Source organism: Branchiostoma floridae, chromosome 16 (genome assembly GCF_000003815.2).
Source record: "Branchiostoma floridae strain S238N-H82 chromosome 16, Bfl_VNyyK, whole genome shotgun sequence".
Taxonomy (NCBI): domain Eukaryota; kingdom Metazoa; phylum Chordata; class Leptocardii; order Amphioxiformes; family Branchiostomatidae; genus Branchiostoma; species Branchiostoma floridae.
In genome coordinates, this window is record NC_049994.1 from 12,172,274 (window position 1) to 12,193,185 (window position 20,912).

General features: G+C 39.6%; 1 protein-coding gene across 1 annotated transcript in view; it reads right to left on the bottom strand.

The window, feature by feature from the left end:
* Nucleotides 1–20,912, bottom strand: part of LOC118432772 — a 75,998-nt gene that overhangs the window by 20,132 nt on the left and 34,954 nt on the right. Inside the window, exons 40-65 of the mRNA XM_035844392.1 lie at nt 19,441–19,611; nt 18,548–19,147; nt 14,846–15,016; nt 14,616–14,675; nt 13,765–13,833; nt 13,033–13,116; nt 12,547–12,579; nt 11,900–12,199; nt 11,312–11,566; nt 10,834–10,926; nt 9,882–10,187; nt 9,273–9,527; nt 9,026–9,058; nt 8,545–8,706; nt 7,799–8,227; nt 7,215–7,385; nt 6,807–6,830; nt 6,450–6,557; nt 5,830–6,043; nt 4,968–5,320; nt 3,196–3,363; nt 2,803–2,844; nt 1,925–2,488; nt 1,270–1,440; nt 911–931; nt 290–397 (exon numbers count right to left, since the gene is read on the bottom strand). Of these exons, the coding sequence (XP_035700285.1) occupies nt 290–397; nt 911–931; nt 1,270–1,440; nt 1,925–2,488; nt 2,803–2,844; nt 3,196–3,363; nt 4,968–5,320; nt 5,830–6,043; nt 6,450–6,557; nt 6,807–6,830; nt 7,215–7,385; nt 7,799–8,227; nt 8,545–8,706; nt 9,026–9,058; nt 9,273–9,527; nt 9,882–10,187; nt 10,834–10,926; nt 11,312–11,566; nt 11,900–12,199; nt 12,547–12,579; nt 13,033–13,116; nt 13,765–13,833; nt 14,616–14,675; nt 14,846–15,016; nt 18,548–19,147; nt 19,441–19,611 (4,965 nt within the window). The remainder of the gene's footprint in view (nt 1–289; nt 398–910; nt 932–1,269; nt 1,441–1,924; nt 2,489–2,802; nt 2,845–3,195; nt 3,364–4,967; nt 5,321–5,829; nt 6,044–6,449; nt 6,558–6,806; nt 6,831–7,214; nt 7,386–7,798; nt 8,228–8,544; nt 8,707–9,025; nt 9,059–9,272; nt 9,528–9,881; nt 10,188–10,833; nt 10,927–11,311; nt 11,567–11,899; nt 12,200–12,546; nt 12,580–13,032; nt 13,117–13,764; nt 13,834–14,615; nt 14,676–14,845; nt 15,017–18,547; nt 19,148–19,440; nt 19,612–20,912) is intronic.

Sequence of the window (20,912 nt, forward strand, 5' to 3'; positions counted from 1 at the left end):
AGACTTCGTAATCAAAGAACTTGCTGGTGACTGAGATATCAACTAATGATATTTTGGACTCAAAGGCATTCAAGCAGTGCAAAACATTAACAAGGTTTTTTTTTTTAAATGGTTGTAACTAAGAATCAATTTAAAGAATTACTGGTAGCCATTGAAGATTTCTATTCAGCAAACAAACTCCACTACAGGTTTTTAGCAACACAATTGGCATTGTAGAAAGACCACGGCATGTTTTGTGTATTCTTTAACGTTATAACTACAAGAACACAAATATGACAGTGGCACTCACAGAACTGGCAGAAGTCTCCGCTGTACCCAGCAGGACACAGACACCTGCTGGTGGTTCCTGTGGGCTGGCAGGTTCCTCCGTTCAGACAGGGGCTGGGCTCACACACATCTGTGGGGACAGGAATTAGACCTGATGTTATACAACAGTTACTGCTACATACAACCTGGAGTAAGCAAAGCATATGTCATGCTCCTGACTGCCTTCAGAACACACACCATTAGTACTGCACACCATTGCTGCAAACACCATTGCTGCACACACCAATGCTGCACACACTACTGTTGTACACCATTGCTGCAAACACCATTGCTGCATGCACAATTGCTGCACACCCATAAGGTAAAGCAGTTAAGTGGGCCACCTCAGTCTGACGACAAAGCAATGCTCTTTTCGTTAGCTGGAAGTGCAAGGTGGGTTTATTTCACCCAAGCATACCAGATCACCCTTACTCTTCTTGACAAGTGTGCTGTGTACATTGCTGTTACACAAGGAAAAAAACATGCACAGTGCAGTGATTTTTACGAGCAGCAAGTGACAATGATGGTAATAACATTATTTAGCTAAGATATCAAAGGAAGCTTGTGATACAGTCACTGCAATTATTTCTTTAGGAACACATACCTGGAGTAGTTGTAATATTTGCTGTACAGGATTAAAGAGAAAACACTTTAGACTCTAGATATATGACTAAGGTTAGACACGTTGGTAGACAAATATACTATGGATTAGAAATCTAAGACTTTAGTAGATCATATTTGTTAGAATATTGTAATTCCTGCTTTTTCAGTGTACGTTTTTCACGGTAATGACTGTAACATGAACTTGTCATCACCGACAACAAAACACACAGAATCTAAGACATTTGTTCTTTATTTATGAAATTCTTTGAGCATTCTGTCAAATATTTGGTCACCTCATCGGTCACTCTGAGCCACAGAAAAAGAGGGTTAAACAAGAATCTATCTGATCTCACTCCTTACCCTGGCAGACAGGAACTGCGTTACTCCACTGCCCATCACCCAGACAGGTGGTGGTAGCCTCACCAATCAGGATGTAGCCGTCGTTACAGCCGAAGGTCACGACGCTGTCCTCAAAGAACCCACCACGGCGGTACCCATTCACCGGTGTACCGGGGTCACCACAGTAGGTCGCTGTTGAACAAGATTGAAAAATCTCTCTTAAGTGTTTCTGACTTAAAGTACAAGGACACATACTAAGGTTCTGTTCCATTCCTACCTACATGCATGTAACATGTAATTTTAAATTGGACTTTGGGTACTGTTTTGCAGTGATCAGAGTAGATAGAGTAAAATGTTTAGTGCCTAAAACAAGGCTTGTGGCCTTGCACTGAGCAAACTTGCAACTGTAATGTTTCAGAAATATTAATTTGATATCATATTTAGTTATAAGCATGAGTAGAATAAGAGCATGGTGTAATAACTATTGAATATTGTTATTGTAACTCAACACTACTACAAGACCTAAGCTACATTGTATAGCCCCCTGCTCTTTTGCTTTCACAACTGTGTGGCCCAAGGGCTACAGAAACGCAGACGAGGAACTGCTCTAAACACCAAAAGATGTGGGAGCAATATCAACTTAACATAATTGAAACATGGCTGAAATGCTGCTTACATTGGCAGATGATTTCAGGAAGTCTGCGTCCCTCTGTCACCAAAGTGGCAAAGTCCTGAATCTGCAGAATTCTGGACGGGTAGCCAGAGATCTGCAGGAGTGTGGTGAAGTCCACCTCACTTCCGATACCCACGGCAAAGATCGTAATGCCCTGGCTCCTTGCAGCCGCTGCTGAGCTGACCACATCATCCTGTGACTGGCCATCTGTTAACACGACCAAGACATCAGGGAATGTGTTACGTGCACCGGCGGGGCGGGAAAAGCTGCTCTGACGGACGTAGTCGATGGCAAACCCTGTCAAAGTGCCGCCGGTTAGATAGCTGATTTGATTGATCGCGTCGATGAGGGGCAGTTTCGTGTCGTAGCTGCTGAGGAAGAACTCGTTGCGTACGGTGTCGCTGTACTGCACGACGCCGACATTTGTGGTGTCTGCAGAGATGTTGAAGTTCAGCACAACCTCGGATGTGAAGTCCTTCACCAGCTCGAAGTTGGTGGTGCCGACACTACCGGAGCCGTCCAGAAGGAAGACCAGGTCCAGCCCACCATAGGGGAAGTTTGCACACACTGTGAAGTAGTAAAGTGTCTAAGATGTTAGAATGCACATTCAATAATAACATACTCCCAGCACATTTTCAATTCATTTTCCTAGAATGGAAAGAGAAACAGACAATATACAAAATGTAACTTTAAGTCATTTAATTTGTTGGATTACTGCCTCTTAAACATGCCAACATCCTATTGCTGTAATCTATTTACATGTACATGTACCTAGTAGACAAACATTGTCATCAGGGTATTCAAATTATGATAAGCATGATGTCAATGAAAAGCCTCCAACTGTACAATGTAGATGCACATCACAATATACATGTACTTACCAGGGGCACGTGGGGTGGTAGGAGGGGGTGTAGTTGTTATCGCTGAAATTCAACAGAAATTTTGTTAACTTCAGACACAAAAGAGACTGTTAGTTTATAATATGAAATGTCTTCATTTAACTTCAATACTGATTCTATTTATTACAACATTGAATCTTCTGGTCAGTACAAATGCCTCATCATCACACTTAACACTTTGTCAATACATGAAATGTCTTAATCTTAAACTGACAAAAGTGAAGCACAGTAGACATACAAATCTATCTGAAGGGCTTGGTGACCATTGTAGTGGCTGCTTGTATTTTACCCCACTGGTAGTGAGATCAACCTGCCTGAAACTTTTACTAGAATATTGCAATCGTTACCCTTTGTCTTGTAAGGAAACAAACCTACCTATGCACATAGGTACACTGTTGTCCCAGGTGCCGTTGGTACAAGTGGCGCCAACACTGCCAGACAGGAAGTAACCTGCATTACAGCCCCATTCAACACTACCACCCTCAAAGAAGTTTCCGTATCGCCAACCATTCAGAGGGGCACCAGGATCACCACAGTATTCCACTGTAGAATGATACATATCAAAATATTATCAAATACAGCGCAATACTGCAAAGTCAGACTGTAATAAGTTGGTACTTTGTAAAAAAAAAGAGTATACAAAAGCAACGAATATTTCACTTAAAACCTTGATCCCTGCAACTGTACATATCAAACTTTTTACAATTTTGTCAGCAACAACTTATGGGTGTGTCAATACATGCTTAGCTGTATACTAGCTTGTTTGGGCTCAAATTTTTCCTGCCAATTTTCAACTTTCAAGTCCAAACTTCATCGCGCAATCTTATTGTTCAGTTTGTACGGGAAAAATTGAGCATTCAGATGGAGCCACACTAATCATGCTTCGGTAGTTTTGGCTCGGAATGCGATTTAAACGCTCAATACAAACAGTGACTTCAGTCTGAGGACAAAGCTAGATGCTTTGTTGTTAGCTGAAAGGGCCACAAATCACTTATTTCACCCAAGCATACCGGATCACCCCTACTATTCTTGACAAGTGTGCGGTGTACACACTATTGCTGTTAAACAGGGAGGAAAACATGCACAGTGCAGTGCTTGTTATGGGCAGCAAGTGACAATGTCAATTTATTGTGATAACTATTAGACAGTTTAGATATCAGAGGAAGCTTGTGATTACAGCGATTATTTTTTAGAAACACATACCTGGAGTAGTTGTATTAATTATTGCTGCACAGGATTAAAGAGAAAACATTAGACTAGTTGTGACTCACTGTTTTAACTAAGCTGACACTGCACAAAGAACACGCTAAGGATTAGAGATGTAAAACTTTATCGCATCATATCTATTACGTTAAGTGAAGATTCAGTTCTGAGATAGAATTTCTATTGTCCCACAAGACTTTCACCTTAAGTCTGAGGCTATTATCATCAGATTCTGAATTAATAATATAAATAGCATTTGCTGCAACATTCTTCAATTTTAAAAGTAAAAGTGTTTACTTAATAGGCACCCTCCACTATATAGCAATTACTGAGTGACCTGTTGAGCAACAAAAATTGAGTTTTGTGTGACCCTTGCTTTCAGAATTATTGGAATGTGATGCACAGTAAAAAGCAGCATAAAAACACACACACACACACAATGTACAAAATGTAAAACATGATATTGAGTACAGTAGAATCTGTTTAATTGCACACCCCATTTGCCAGCATATTTCGTTAAATTATCCGGATGGTGCAACAATGCAAAGTTATCCAGACTGCTCTGGACCGCACCAGTTTTAGATTAGGGGTTTCCGTGCAATTAATAACAGAAGTATACGGTAATCCATTGTGCAATTAAATGGCTTCTACTGTATTTGACTCTGTAAATTCTTTTCATTGCTCATTGGTTGCTCAGCAGTCTCAGTTTTTGGTGGAAAAGTATTGTTCAGTTTGTACACTCAGTCAGGAAAAATTGAGCATTCAGACGGAGCCACATTAATCCTGCTTTCAATTGGTAGTTTTGGCTCGGAATTCGATTTACAAGGCTCATAGTACAAACAAGGACTTTGCTTGCTGTATGCCTTAAGACAGCTAGACTGGGATTCCATAACATTGTACAATACATTCTGTGAGGAACATTCCAACATCATGATTGTACTTACAGTCGCATACAACTTCTTGTAACCTCTGGGCGACGGTAGCAAGAGCACCAAAGTCATCGGCTTGCAGGACCCGGGCAGAGTCCCCAGCAATCTCCAGTAGGGTTCCAAAGTCGATTCCATTTCCTATTCCTACACCAAATGTGGTGATGCCTTCCCTCCTGGCTGCATCCGCCGGCCCTTGCACGCTGTCGGCGGAGACCCCGTCGGTGACGACGATTAGCATATTCGGGACGTCGGGACGATCGCCGTCACCTGTGGTGAAGGACGTCTGTCGAACAAAGTCGATGGCGGCTCCTGTGAGGGTTCCACCTTGCTGGTAGCTGACGGCACTGATAGCATTCAAGACATCTTGCCTGGGGTAAAAACAGAACAGAATATGAAAACTGAATCTCTTCAACAAGAACAAAACTAGGTAATCAGAGATGGCAGACTTTACCCCCTTACACATAATGCCTTGTCCAGTCTCATTGTGACCACAAACAAGCACTACATGTAATTCACTCCCTTGGGGTAAAGTAGAAAGAATACCATAATTATCTTTCATGTTAACAGAAATATGCACAGTATGTGATTCAATTTGAGTGGTCTAATTTCAACTTTGATCAACGTAGCTGACTTTGTTAACTGCAGCACCATTTTTTTCTTCAGCATGTCTGAAACATCAGTGATTGATTATCTCTCTTTTTGTTGTATATGAGAACTAAATGTAGAGTGTATTCATGCATTTGCAACCTAGTCAGATAAAGAATGAGAACCAAACATAAATGACAGAATATACTCTAATTGGATACTGTGGCAAATCTTTCTGTATTGAATAAGTACAAGACATGTAACGTCAAAGATTAGCAACAAAGGATCTTACCTGTTGTGGAAGTCACCCAGCCCAAACTCCCTGTTCACAGTGTCGCTGTACTGAACAACACCGATCTGTGTCATGTTCGCAGCGATGTCGAAGTTGCGGGCCAGCGTCCTGGTGAAGTCCTTCACAAGGTCAAAGTTGGCCGACCCGACGCTGCCTGACCCGTCCAACAAGAACACAATATCCAGAGGAACGTCACGGCCCTGGCAACTTGCATCTGAATGATAAAGAAAATTTACAATTTGAAATAAAGGAAGTGAAGAAGGAAGGATAACATAAGATCATATAACAAAACATAGAATATAAAAAAACAAGTAAAATTCCTTTTCATTTTAACTGATTCACAGATTCTGAGGTAGATTTTTTAAAGATTACAGCACAGTCATCTTAAACTATTACCATGCTTAATCTACACCACGTATGGTGTTACGTCAACTACATGTACAGTGCCTAGACTTTAGCCTTACGAAGCAGCATTTCTTCTGAAAATTGTTCAAGCAGATGTCTCAAAGGACTCTTTTCATTAAAAAATTCTCCCAAGACTGTGACAGCTGAAAGTTATAACCTTATAGAAGCTATAGAAATAGTATAAAAAGAATGTGTCAGAGACAGATGTATCTTACAGTACTGGCACTGTGGTCCCTGGTAGCCTGCCTGACACACACAGCTGCATACACCATTGCTGTTGTCACAGACACCACCATTGTAGCACACCGTGATATCACAACAGTCTGAAATATAAAAAAGCAAACATTTGTTTTTTAGTCTACTATTCCAAGGTTTTAAAGTTAGGGTAACCTAAAAACAAATAAAGGAAAACAAAAGCATCACGACACATACACATCACACAGTGCAGTGCAGTGCAGTGTTTGATATAGGCAGTGAGTGATATTAATCATCATAATAATATAACATCCAAGTTATGGGTGCTTAGATATTGAACAAAGATTTTGATTGCATCACTTCATAAGAATACATACCTGGAGGTGGAGTTGTTATTATTGCTGCTCAAGATTAAAAAGTAAAAGAGAAATATGATTTAGACTATTTTGATAGTTAAACGTAAAAAGTGTTTATTAAGTTAATGTTAATGATGTCAGAAAACAGACTTAAAGAGACCTAAAGTAAAGTTCATCAGATCATAGTTGTTCAAAAAGATTCAGTTACAAATGTTGCCAATCAACACTAGTTGCCAAGCAACAACAAGTAGTAAGATTGGTGTTACAATTGCAAACCTACATTAAAAGGCTAAAGAACCTGACAGGTATACAGACAGAAATGCAGAAGAAGAAACTGTGTTATTAATATCATGAAACGTCACCCTGTAAAACAAAGTCAATACATGAAACTGCACACATCTCATACTGGTAAGAAGGAGCAAATCTCACCTCTACAGGTTGGCAATGGATCGCTCCATTGCCCATTGGCCAAACATGTGCTGTTCACTGATCCAATCAGATCATAGCCATCATCACAGCCAAACAGGACTACGCTGCCTTGAAGGAAGCTTCCCCTCGTGTAACCGTTTGTGGGAGTACCAGGGTTGCCACACCATGCCACTGCAGAAAAACATATCATTTCTTTTGTTCACAAGATCAGCAATTTTTTAAGCCAACTTATAACAAGAAAAAATACATCTGACCATAAGTCATGTATATCAATGGTCATGTGTTATAAAATCATAAACTTGGTGCTATTAAACTCCATTAACAAGGTATCAGGCAAATAGAATACTTTGTCTGATTGCTTTTGAAATACAAATGTAGTAAGTACGAAGTACACCATAACAAAGGTCTTAACATATGTAGTACTCAGAGATACATGTATACAATAATCATCCTGTTTTACCTCATAGAAAAAAATTCAGATATTAAGAAACAAGATTGTGAAAAATTGTGAAAATTTGTTAACATAAAGCACAAGAAAGACTTCAATTTGAACAGAAAATGTAGTGAAATATCATCGCACTTACAGTTGCAGATATAGTCCGGTAGTGTCTGAGAAGCCGATGCCAAGTCCACAAAGTTGTTGATCTGGAGAATCCGTCCATCAATCCCTGCAATCTGAAGCAGTGTAGCGTAATCTACAGCACTCCCAATACCAACAGCGAAAACCGAAATTCCTTCCTTCCTCGCCGACTCTGCTGGCGCGACCACGTCGTCTTGGGAAACCCCGTCGGTGACCACCACGAGAATGTCCGGGTAACCGTCACGTGCACCCGCTACCGGAGAGAATGCGCTCTGCTGGACAAAGTCCAGGGCGAAGCCGGTGAAGGTTCCGCCGGCGAGGTAGCTGATGCCGTCCAGGGCACGGACCACTTCGAAATCAGTGTCAAAACTGCTGAGGAAGAACTCGCTCCGCACGGTGTCGCTGTACTGGACAGCGCCTACATTTGTGGCCGCTGTAAAAGAACGATAACTCATATTGTCATTTCTACCTGTTAAGATACAGATAACATTAACATGAACACCATAATTTTTAAAGCATGGATGGTCACCACATATCTGTATGTCAAAAATAGACTCATCAGAGTCTGTGTTGTACATTTTTTCATTCGTCAGAACTGTGACATACGTTCAACTTGCAGATTAAGTTTGGCCCATCATATGTGACTATCCTTAAAAAAAGAAGCCTATGTGTACATTAATAGCCTGATTTGTGTTCACTCAAGAACAAAATTTATTTGCATCAGAGGTGATAGAGCAAACTTTGACATACTTGAAGAGATAGTGAAGTGTCTGGCCACCCTCTCAGCAAAGTCCTTGACCAGTTCAAAGTTTGGCGATGTGATGCTGGCAGAACCATCCAACAGGAACACCAGGTCAGCCCCGGGGTACGGCAGATTGTTACACAGAGGGAAGAATGGAGTTGTGGGCAGGACTGAAAAAAATAAATGATTTGTTGTAACTTAAGATACAGTTTAACCAATACTTAGTCTACGTAATATGTACTTGTGAAAAAAATCTAAAACTATGTAATTATGACTTTCAAGTTTCCAGCCTAATTAGTAAACTGTCTAATTTTAAAAGATAATACTATTCTATTCATAATCAACAATGGAAATAGTTTTGTCAGACAAACATTGGTATTAAATGATGCTTGAAGTGTTTTTATCTTGAGACTGACTACATGTAGCTATTGTAAAGTTGTACTTTTAACAAACATAATAAACAGGATTAGGAGAAGTGATGTAACAAACCTGTAGTTGTTGGGCCAGGTGTAAATGGGGTCACTGTAGATAACACAATATGGCATACATTGTATAAAAGCAAAAATCAACAGCTGTCATGATGAATAAGTTCAGATCTATATTCATTATGAGGTTTTACATGTACATCAGGCATAATGTATAACAAAACACACCAAATTCATATTTTTAATTTTAAAAGCCATTATAATATAGATTTTTTAGAAAGCAATTTCAAGATGATCTTCAAATGATTTACCTTCACACAAGAGGGCTGTCAGGCTGCCCTCAATGCCTGGCAGCTCACTAAATGAGGTCACGTTGAAGACCCTGTGCCTCGCCCCTGCGATGGACAGCAGGGTTGGCCATTGGATCTCCTCTCCAATCCCGATGGAGTAGGTCAGAATGCCCTGGTTACGAGCAGCCTGCGCCGGGCCGGCAACATTGTCTGCAGAGATTCCGTCTGTTATGGTGACCAGGATGTTTGGAGCCAGAGGTCGATCACCCGCGGCAACTGAAAAAAAAACGGTACAGATGAGGAAATATGGCTGGAAAAACTGTGTATGGTGCTTGCAAAGAATAAAGAACTCAAGTGAATTCTTAATTTACCCTGAAACAAATACATTCAAGATGTCGCTTGCTGGTCAGTTGAAGATCAGTCCAAGGCTATGGAGGATAAAGATGGATGAAGGGAGAGAGTCATATATATTTGTGCAACCAGCAAGACCAGATGATGCTCATATTGAATAGCATGTGATGCAATAAGGTCCATACAACATGTGCTGGAAAATTATTGAAATCAACATTGATGATACTGTGAGATATTGAATGCACTGATAGCATTACTCAACATTTGTCCATCAATTACCTGTAAATGAGTTTGTCCTGACAAAGTTGATTCCAGCACCGATGAAGGTGGACCCTCTCTGGCGCGTAATGTTGCTGATGGCATGGATGACTTCTGCCTCCGTGGCGTAGGTTTTCAGCTCAAACTCGGTATTGACGTCAGTGCTGTACTGCACGACGCCGATCCTGGTTATGTCAGAGGACACGTCAAACTTCATGGTGATGTTCTGGAGGAAGGTCTTCAGGAGGTCAAAGTTAAGGAGAGAGATACTGCTGGAGCCGTCGATGAGGAAGATCACATCTATCTCCAGACGCTCACAGGGCTCAACTGTGGAGGAGACAAAATATCTTGAACATGAAACATAATGTCTGGATAACACTCTGCTTTGCCTTGCAAAGGTTAGACGTGTCTGCACTTCAGTTGTTGAAATTTCATAACAGATCATCTGTCCTGGGGGTTGATGAAGTGAAGTCTTCCTTGACTGTTGTCAAGGAGACAAAAGATTGTTATTGCAAAGCTTATACATACATTGTACAGCCACGTTAAATATCAGAATGCACAGGCTACAGTTCAGGTGAAGGATTAATACTGAATCTGTGGTGCTCATACTTTCCGTTAAAAACCGTCTATACATTTGTTAACATTTTGTTCTTGTTGGTTTGCATGACATATCCAGTAACCACCCCACGTAAAACACACCTGGTTCATTTAGATAAACAAACTGTGTACTTTTAATAGTTTACACACAAAGTTAAAAAATTATCTAGTGAAGTTTCTCCTGCAGTTTGGTTTACATGAAAGAGTGTCTGACAAGGGTGCTGAAACATGTGCTGTTATACTTTCCACTCAAATACAGAGGAAGGTGCTATCAATACATTTATCTACTAGGCAATGTTAGGAGATAGAGTTAAATGATAGTGTTATCCATGGACAAATGCATATTGTATTTCCAAGGGGATGTATACTATGTTACCTGTTGTAAGAAGCATAGTTGTAGCTTCTTCTGTGGTTATCAGTTCTGTTGTTGGCAGTGGCGTGGTTGTGGGTAGTGGAGTAGTAGTTGGTCCTGGAAAAGAAACAAACTAGTCAAAAGGCAAAAAATCCAGAGGCTCTACTGAATGGTATACAAATCATGACAGATTTGGTGGTCTGATAAAATGGTCTAATAAGTGCTTTTGGAAATTAAAACGTACAAAATATTACAAAAACACTTTTTCTGGAAAGCTGGAAAGACTAACCCCAATTAAGACAAATATGTAATATGATATCGTTTTCAATTTAAAAAGTATCAGTGGACTGATCGAAAGCTTGTTGGAAATCGCTTTACTTTGTGCATGGAAATGATGTATAAAATTTTTATAATGTCAAGTACCATCAATGGTGAACTTAAATTCATAGATAACATGACAGTCTAAACTGTAGAAACTTTACTACATGTAGGGATAGCTTACGTTCACAGAGGATCTGGAGCAAAACTTCATCCAGATCGTTCAGGTCACTGAACGTGGTGACATTCAATACCCGTTCCCGCACGCCAGCGATGGAAAGCAGCGTCAGGTAGTTGATCTCGTCCCCGATACCGATGGAGTAGGTGGTGACGTTGTCAGCACGGGCCGCTTCTGCTGGGGCGTCAACGGAATCAGCTGATATTCCATCGGTGATGACAATTAGGACGTTGGGTGCGTCTGGTCGGTCGCCACTGGAACCTGTGAACAAAATTGCAAAAATAAGTTTAAACTTATATTCATATCATTAAGACAGTGAAGTAAGTGCTAGCTGTTCTGAAATTTACCATCAAACCGTCTTTATTGGAAATGTATTGTAGAATATGAGAAACAACTTATCAACTTATATATGTCCACATTCTAGAAGTCATATTTTCTTTAAATGTTTTTTACAATCAATGAAGGTATAAGCATATATATGTGTGTGCGTGTGTGTGATACTCCTCTAGACTCAGCATAGTTAAGTCATAGCAGATCAAATAATAGAAAAAAATCCCATTTGTATGTTTGTTTGTTTGTTTGCTTGTTGTTTACCTGTGAAAGATTCCAGCCTGGTGAAGGTAATGCCTGCCCCAGTGAAGGTCGACCCTCGCTGGTGGCTGAGACCACGGATAGCGTTGATGACCTCTGCCTCTGTAGCGAAGCTGTTCAGGTCAAACTCTGTGTTGATACCCGTGCTGTACTGGACCACGCCGACCCTGGTCTGGGTGGAGGAGACCTCGAACCCTGCAGTGATGGCCTCCAGGAACACCTTGATGGTTTCGAAGTTGTCGCTGCCAACACTGCTGGATCCGTCCACAAGGAAGACCAAGTCCAAGGCAAAGCCAGAGCACACTGGAAGGGCAAAATATATATTTGTTTGAACCTTTATTTATTCAGGATATGCTCAAATCAGCCAACAGGCCACTTTTCATTGAGGTCATGAGGGAGGTAAGGGTCAGATAAAAATATAGCAGACGTACAGATTACATATGCATTGAGCCCTTATAAATCTATTAACATATTTCACTATACATATACATGGTACAAAACATTAGTAGAAGCTCAGCGTTAATAGTCCGTATCTTTTCGTATATAGTATTTATATATATATATATACTGTCGTTCCCAAGGATGACTTCATCAGGTTGGTAAATGTCAACACAGCAAAGTTCTTTATTCAGTTCTAATATTGTACTTACATGGATCCACAGTCGTCGCCATTGTTGTGCTCACTGTAAAAGATATTATCATGATAACAAAACTAGATTAGTAACTTGGTAAACATTGTACTATTCAGAAAGAGATAACAAAAGTATCTTAAAGAGATGAGAATTGAAATAGAATACCAAGAATAAAGAGAGGGCAACAAGTATAATTGATACCAAGAACTAAACAGAACTAATCAGCCATGCAGCAAAGACTGGCTCTGTAACAATAGTGATATTTCTAAAACTGTAATAAATGCATAAAAACAAAATGATATGTAGATTAAGAATCAATATATAGAGAATTCTATACATCCACCAACAATGTGTTGAAAACTTTTTAATGCATTTATCCAATGAATTTGATATGCCATAGATGGATGGAAGCAAAGATGTATAGTTTGAACTGACGGATGAATGGATGGATGGATGGATGAATGATTAGATGGATGGATTGATCTATAAATTGATGAGCATTACCTGTGGTTGATGGGAAGGGACTGGTAGACATCACTACTGTTGTAATTACCTCCTCGGTGGTTGATAGTTGAGGAGTCGTGAGGGCTAAACAATTAGGTAACTGTTGATTAGGCTCATCATCAACCACACACATAGGAATCAATCTTTTGGAAAATGTCTCTTTAAGTGCTTAGTATTCAGGTTACTATATGTGATCTTTGAAAGTAACAATCACTGTACATGTGAGGGGATTAAGTAGAGTACCAAGTTAGCTGTGCTGGTTTTACATCATTACTAGATTACTATATGGTTAGACTAAGTATAAGATGTATAGAAAAGGTTATCAATCTAAATCTAGGTTAGAAAGATACCTATGTTAGTACCTGGCCTTGTTGTTTGAGGAGTTGTAGTTTCAGGGAGGGTTTCAGGGATTGGAGTTGCTGTTGTCACTGCTAGACAGACATTTAAGAAAATTAAAATGTAGAAAAGGGTCTACAAGCAGATACTAAAGAGAGTAGCTTACTAATCTTACCAATAAAAGTTGTGATGCATGTTACATTGTGATTATGGAAAGTAACAAACACTGTTCATGTGAGGAGGTTGATTAGTAGAGTAAAAAGTTACCGGAAGTGTATTTGTTTTACGTAACACTATTGTTAGTTGTTGATATATGAAAATTATTGTTGATATATAACTTTATATGGAAAAAGTTATCAATCTAAATCTAGGTGAGAAAGACACCTATGTTAGTACCTGGCCTGGCTGTCTGAGGAGTTGTAGTTTCAGGAAGGGTTTCAGGGATTGGAGTTGCTGTTGTCACTGCTAGATAGACATTTAAGAGCATGAAAATGTAGCAAGGGGTCTACAGGGAGATGCTAAGAGTGTAGCAAATAAAAAAGTGTAAATAATTTCCACTTCCTTGATTTTTGCAATTGATCAGGGTCATTATCTAACGCTAGGTAACCTTCATTCGCGGGGTAACCTTTATCCGTTGGGGATATCAGGTCAACGGACGGTCTCAAACTGTATTAAATTGAAAGAAAATCCAATTTGAAACTACCGTCCATCAACGTAATAAATCCCTAAATATCCTGTTTTAGGTACAACGGATTTAGGTTACCCTGCGAATAAGGGTGAACTAGCGTTAGATGTACGCTTTAATTTTGTTGCCATGCAATTTCTTAGTGATTTGATAATTTGATTTGTTTTGATTGATAGTTATTGATAATTATTGCTTTTTGATAATGATTGCAATTTGATCATTTAATCAATTTTGCAGTGATTGTGGCGAACTGTTATTGATGTTAAAACAGCTGTCATCAGTAATCAATTGTATCTGTATCTTTATTGAAACAAATGGCAGACAAAAGTCTGAACTGTGTTCTGACTTGGGCTAGGGAGGCATTTCACAAGATTATCCACTTGAAAGATACAAATGACCCTAAATCAATGGAGTCATTGAAACACTAAAACTACTGACTTGCAGAGTTGAGAGAGTGCAGAATAATGTATTCTTATCTATAGCACTAGGGCTTAAAAAGGGAAACTTAGAAACTTAAAGCAAGGACAGAAAGAGACTTTTCTAGATTTGGCTAGTATGTTACCTTGGGTTGTTAGTAGGGTTGTTGTACCAGGCAGGGTAGGGGCATTGACTGTTGTCATCTCTATGTAAGCAGAGATTGCAGGGTTGCAAGGGTTAGGTGGTTAGCAAAATGTAGTTGAGTTCAAGCTATCATGGTAATAAAACTTTTAGTGTAAAACATGTCTTACTAGGCATCAACAAAGCAAAAACAAAATATATAGACTGCAAGAAACTGTTCAAGATTCAACTCACCAATACAGATGGGCAGGACATCATCCCATTGGCCGTCGCCCTGACAACTGGCCGATGTCGCCCCCTGGAGGATGTAACCATCATTGCAGCCAAACTCCACAGTGTCTCCCAGACAGAAGCTGCCACGACGGAAACCGTTCTCAGGTGCACCCGGATCACCACAGCATGTCACTGGAACATGCAGACAACATAATGTATGACTTAAGTTGTATCACTATCAACATCACACGCTTGTGGGTTTATGATTAACGTAATGTCACTCCTAAAGGATCAAATTTTTCTACAGAGTATGTGTAAATACACAATGTATGTGAGTGTTATTATAACTGTTGTCATCATAATGGTGTTTGATTTGTTTTCACTTCCTGTGGTTAAAAAAGTATGCATTGCATTTGTGGGGCCAAGCCAGACTGTCAATACTGAACATACTTCTCTAAAAGTCTGTTTAGTTTTATCATAATCCGAATGGAACTGGCCTATGCCTATCTTTTTAGAATTAATGCAATTTGAAGTATCATCTAATTATCTTTCTCTTTTGGGAATGAATGCTGCATGCATTTGTTGTCTATTAGTTAAAACTAGCATTATCTTCAGTAAAATTTGTAAACCTCATCTATTTAGAATTTGTATCTTTGTTTCACAGCAGAGTTCATTATATTGACTTATCTTGTACTTTTTAATCAGCAACCATTGCTTACATGTATCTATGTTAGAAAACAAGTGAATCAAAACTTTTAAGGGCTCAGGTTGTTTTTAAAATGTATGAGTCTTAAATTAAACAGTGCTAAACTGCGCTTTTCAATTTTCTGTCTCAGGCTAAACAAAAATTTGGTACATTTGGATTTAACTCTATCCATACAAGTACAGTATACATGTAGTTTGATGAAGAAAAAAGACAATTTGTGATGTTCAAAATTTTATTGGGGCAAATACAATGCTGATTACTTATAATTGAACAATGAGTGTCATACGATTACATACATTCTACTTCTTCAAATGTCTATACTTAGTAGGTGTCTCTGTGACTTCTGAGCTACTGAATCTTAACTTCCTCCTAATACAGCCTGACCGATTGACAGCAATTCTCAGTACAAATAATATCATCATGGTCACAAGATCAATACCTACTGATCCTGAGGTAGATTTGAGTGTATAGTACTTCTGGCACAAGTTTATGAAGTAATGTGTGTACCAGTGTCTTCAGTTCCATGCTTGAAGTTTTTTGTTTTCTTAGCTGCCTTGAAAGCCTATAGAGTCCAATATCTTCTATCTGTTTCTGTACCATATATCAGTTATAAAACAGTTACTGTAAACAATAATACTGACAATAGGATATGTGTGACTCTTAGTATAACCTAGTATAAGAGAGAGAGACTACTTGATACATTGCTGTGATAGTGCAGTTTGGCATTTTTTCGCACACATATAGAAATGTTACCTCTCTATCTGAGGTTCGAAAGCTGGATACAGCTCCTACTGGTCCAGTCAATATTAGATGACTAAAGATTGTTTTCTCCTGTCAAAGTTCACTTGTAACTAGTGTGAAACTAACTGGACTTAGTAAGTAAAGATTTATTTGAACATAGATCTAGTCTTTAGATTCAGATGCACATGTTTTTTTATAGCTCTTCAGGTTCTGCTTCAAAAGTCAAGAGGATCCAGCGTAGTATGTACGTTGTATTCTGTAGGACCCAAATTGCTCCATTTGCTTGCCTTCTGATCAGGCTTTCACACAGAGGTGTATTGATGGTAAGGATCTTACTTTGATTTCATGCAAATGTGATGGCATGATGATGATGATGATGATGATGATGATGATGATAATGATGTGGTATATATAGCTCCTGGTATCTGGCACCTTTTCACTAGTGCACTAGCTCCATCACTGTGGCATTTTCCTAAAATGTTGCCTTGGTCAAGTTCATCTCCTGCATCCCTATTTGGCATCTTCTGGTTACATGTTTTTTTCTTCTTTTTACTTTTGCAAAGATGGTTTAATTTACTTTTTGGCACCATTCGTGTCTGTCTGTGACCACAATGACTCAAGAATGCCTGGATGGATTGATTGATCATTGTCTTGATATTTGACAAGAGGGTAGGTGTTTACAAGATTTTGGAATGATTCAGATTTTAGGCCCCCTAGCCATTGTTATGGTAAATAGGGAATACAGTGGACAAGATTTTTAGTGGTAGATACCTCTTGGAAGAGAGAGTAAGTCATGTAGGTTTGGGTAGTGTTGTGTACCTGTACAAGGGCTGTTAAATGCCATGATGTACTGCTTTTTAGTTATATTGAAAATAAATAATTAAAGAATATATATGATATAAATATTAATATATTATTATGCTTGATTACATGTATATTAATTTTTTGATGGGCAATATTTTGAAACTCATCAATATTAAAGATTTAAAAAGAATATCGTTGATATACATTGTGGATGCTTAGCATTTCAACAAATATGTCTGATTATCAAATAGAGCTGAAATACTGAAATAAAGATCATTTTACAAATCACTCTATGACCCTTTTAATAGTAAATTATTCCTGATGTGCATCAATGTTTTGACTACAATAAAATGAGATTTGGCATGGTTACCTGAAATCATTCCTAAAGTATATTAAGGCTGAATCCTGCCTAAAATATTTTTCTAGTAATTACTGTAACAGTTGTAGAAAAAATAGTTTGGGTTAGCGTTTGGGTTTGGGTTAGATTGTGTCGGGAAGGAAGGAAGTCTTTTATAAAACATATAAAGATATGCATACAAAATTAAATGTACTTATACTATGTATACTACTAAATATCACTAAGTGGTGAAAACAAGCTTACTGCATACGTCAGTGCTTCTTAGAGTTTAGATAATGTTAGGACTTTGCAGAAATAAATGTAGCTCTAAAACAGGTGCATTTGTCAGCTGTGCCTTGTGCTCTAAGGCTTCTACAGCATTGGAAAAAGTGTCAGTGCTTTGAAGATAAAGAATGCCCAAACTGTAAGAAAAAGTGATGCTTCCAAACCCATGACTGCAAATAGTACAGTAACTGTAAACCTTTACCCTGTACCCTTATAACAGAGGTGCCCAAGCATCTGCACAAATTTCATAAAATTCCTTTTACGAAAAATGCACAATTTTGCATTATGCAAATACGTAGGAATTTTTTGGAAAAAAGCATGAAGCACTATGTAAAATGTACAAATCTTACAGATAAACAGAACCTGTACTTTTCTTTAAACTGGATCAAAGCATATTATTGACCTGCAGTGATGAAGCAAGGAGAGTAGCTCACAGGCCATCAGATATGTCTTCATGACAGTATGAGACAATACACTGCTTTAAATACAGTGTTTATCATCAGTAGATTTGAAACTATACATTTCTATCTGCAGCGGTTTAGCAATTTGTAAAAGAAATTATCTACTTTACGATTCCTGTTTTCACATTATACTTAGTGCTTTGTGTGTTTTTAATAAGATTTCCATGTTTAGCATGGACTGTGTTAGGTGCATTTTTGCATGACTGCTTTGTGCGTTTTCGTACGAATTTCATAAAACTGTAAAAATGCTTAGGCACCCCTGTAAAAGTATTGTGTACACTAGTCAACAATTTACTATGCTGCATTTCCTGGCATTTGGAAGCATCACTTGTAAGCACAGAAAGATTGCTGCAGAGAAGATTGCTGAATTTAACCAGTGTTTAACTTACAGTTGCAAACAATGTCGGTCAGTTGCCCTGTTGCACTAGCCAGCCCAGCAAAGTCATTGATCTGCAGAACTCTGTTGGGAGACCCAGCAATGTGCAGGAGTGTGGTAAAGTCGACTTCGTTCCCAATGCCCACTGCGAAAATATTGATTCCTTCAAACCGTGCAGTCTGCGCAGGGCCAAGAACCTCGTCCTGAGACAAACCGTCCGTTACGACAATCAGGTAATCCGGCTGATTGCCGCGATTTCCAGCTGGCACTGAGAACGAGCTGATACGGACAAAGTCAATGGCGGCGCCCGTGCGAGTGTTGCCCTGGAGGTACCCGATGTTTCCGATCGCGTTCAGGACTTCAGACTTGGTGTCGAAGCTGTTCAAGAAGAACTCTGTACGGATGGTGTCGCTGTACTGGACCAGCCCAACGTTGGTGGCAGCAGACGACACGTTGAAGGTTCTCACCACGTCAGCAGTGAAGTCCTTGACAATCTGGAAGTTGGGTGATGTGATGCTGCTGGAGCCGTCCAGCAGGAAGACCAGGTCAACAGGGGTGATGCTGCTGCATGAGGGGGCGGGGGTGGGGGTGATCGGCTCTGGGGTGGTCACGGCTGTAAAACATAGAGTAAAAAACATTAGCTCTTCCCAAAATATGTTAACATAATGTTGACATTCCCATTTTTTAACTAATTGAGCTATTGATCAAGTTCAAGCATAAATCTTATACGACTCCATAAAATACATCCAATTTGTACTCTTTCAGTCAACAATATCTTTGATACAAAAAATGGTACTGTAGCTTTTAAGTAAATGTCATCATACCTTATTTCCCTAATGCTCCTTTCATAGATCTCATAGATATGTGTACAGATGCAGGAAAAGCCAAATGCTTTCCAACACTTACCAACGCAGATGGGAAGGACATCGTCCCATTGGCCGTCACCCTGACAGCTGGCAGATGTTGCCCCCTGGAGGATGTAACCATCATTGCAGCCAAACTCCACAGTGTCTCCCAGACAGAAGCTGCCACGACGGAAACCGTTCTCAGGTGCGCCCGGATCACCACAGCACGTCACTGGAATATACAGACAACATAATCAATCAGTACTTTGCAAACCTTTTCTCTACCTTATCCACGTTTAATTTGATGTTTATGCTTAATATCAATGCACAGGAAAGATGTATTCATCAAGAATTAAAAAGAATCTCTAGCACCATAGCATATATTTACATAATGATTGATGTATTCAATGCAGCATTACTTACATGTGTGCAAATATTACAACTAAGGGACTGTACGATATTTATCAGGGGGGGAGGGCTGGTGCGTTAGGGGGGGAGGGCCATGTTAATTTTTTTTGAGGTGGGGGGAGGGCCATGTTAATTTTTTTTGAGATAGGGGGGAGGGCCATGTTAATTTTTTTGAAAGAATTGTTTATACTATTTTTTGTTTTGATATCTTGACATGGCCCTAAAACTGATAAAATAAGCCTTCTGAATAGCCTAAATGCAAGAGCTTCCGGGGGGCTTCGCCCCCCTAGGTCCCCCAAAGTGGCGCTGCCCTGGAGTGCCAGCGTTCCCGCCAGGCATACGTCATTCCGTCTCCGGACTTATTTTTTCTGGAAAGACGCACTCGGCTCGGCTGAGTTTCCCCAAAATATTTAAGTTACAAAAGCGGTGCGCGGTAAATATGTGAAGAATCCAAATCTATACACTTTATTTTTTATTTACAACATTTCTTTTGTTTCAAAAGGACAAAATTTGCGGCAGAAAAGGGGCCGCAATATTGTTGTCAAGCGTCGATCGAGTCGGCTGTGCACTGGCATTGTTGTCTGTGGCACATGGCGCGGCACGCCCCCCTCCCCAGACGGACTGTCGATCGCAGCGCCCAGCACGTTGGGACGTCTTTTCTGGCTACTCCTTCAAGGCTACACCGGCACTGATCACTGCCAAAGACGCAGCAGATCGCCCTCCTTCGTATAATGTATAACGTTCTTGGTCTCTATGTAAAAAGAAATCCAGCGGTGAGCCAAAGATTTCACGCCGAAACGGGGTTACCTGAGGTCGCACGAAACAAACGCACGCTCGTGGAAAATGACGGCGCGGCCTTGTAAAACCCGACCGATTCGATAAATTTTAGTAAAATCATCGGGCAAAATAGAAAAAAACACAAGGTGTGATGGCGCCGTTATTTTATCATCTGGAAAAACTACTAGCATTTGATGCGGGAGGGCGCAACATCGATCGCACGAGGTAGGCATTCTTTATTCAATATCGGAAAAAAATTGGCAGGATTTTTCCATGGGCTGACGAATTCACTGGCTAGAGCCCTGTTTGGAAGCATCAAAAACCCAAAATTTCCATATAGACATGACT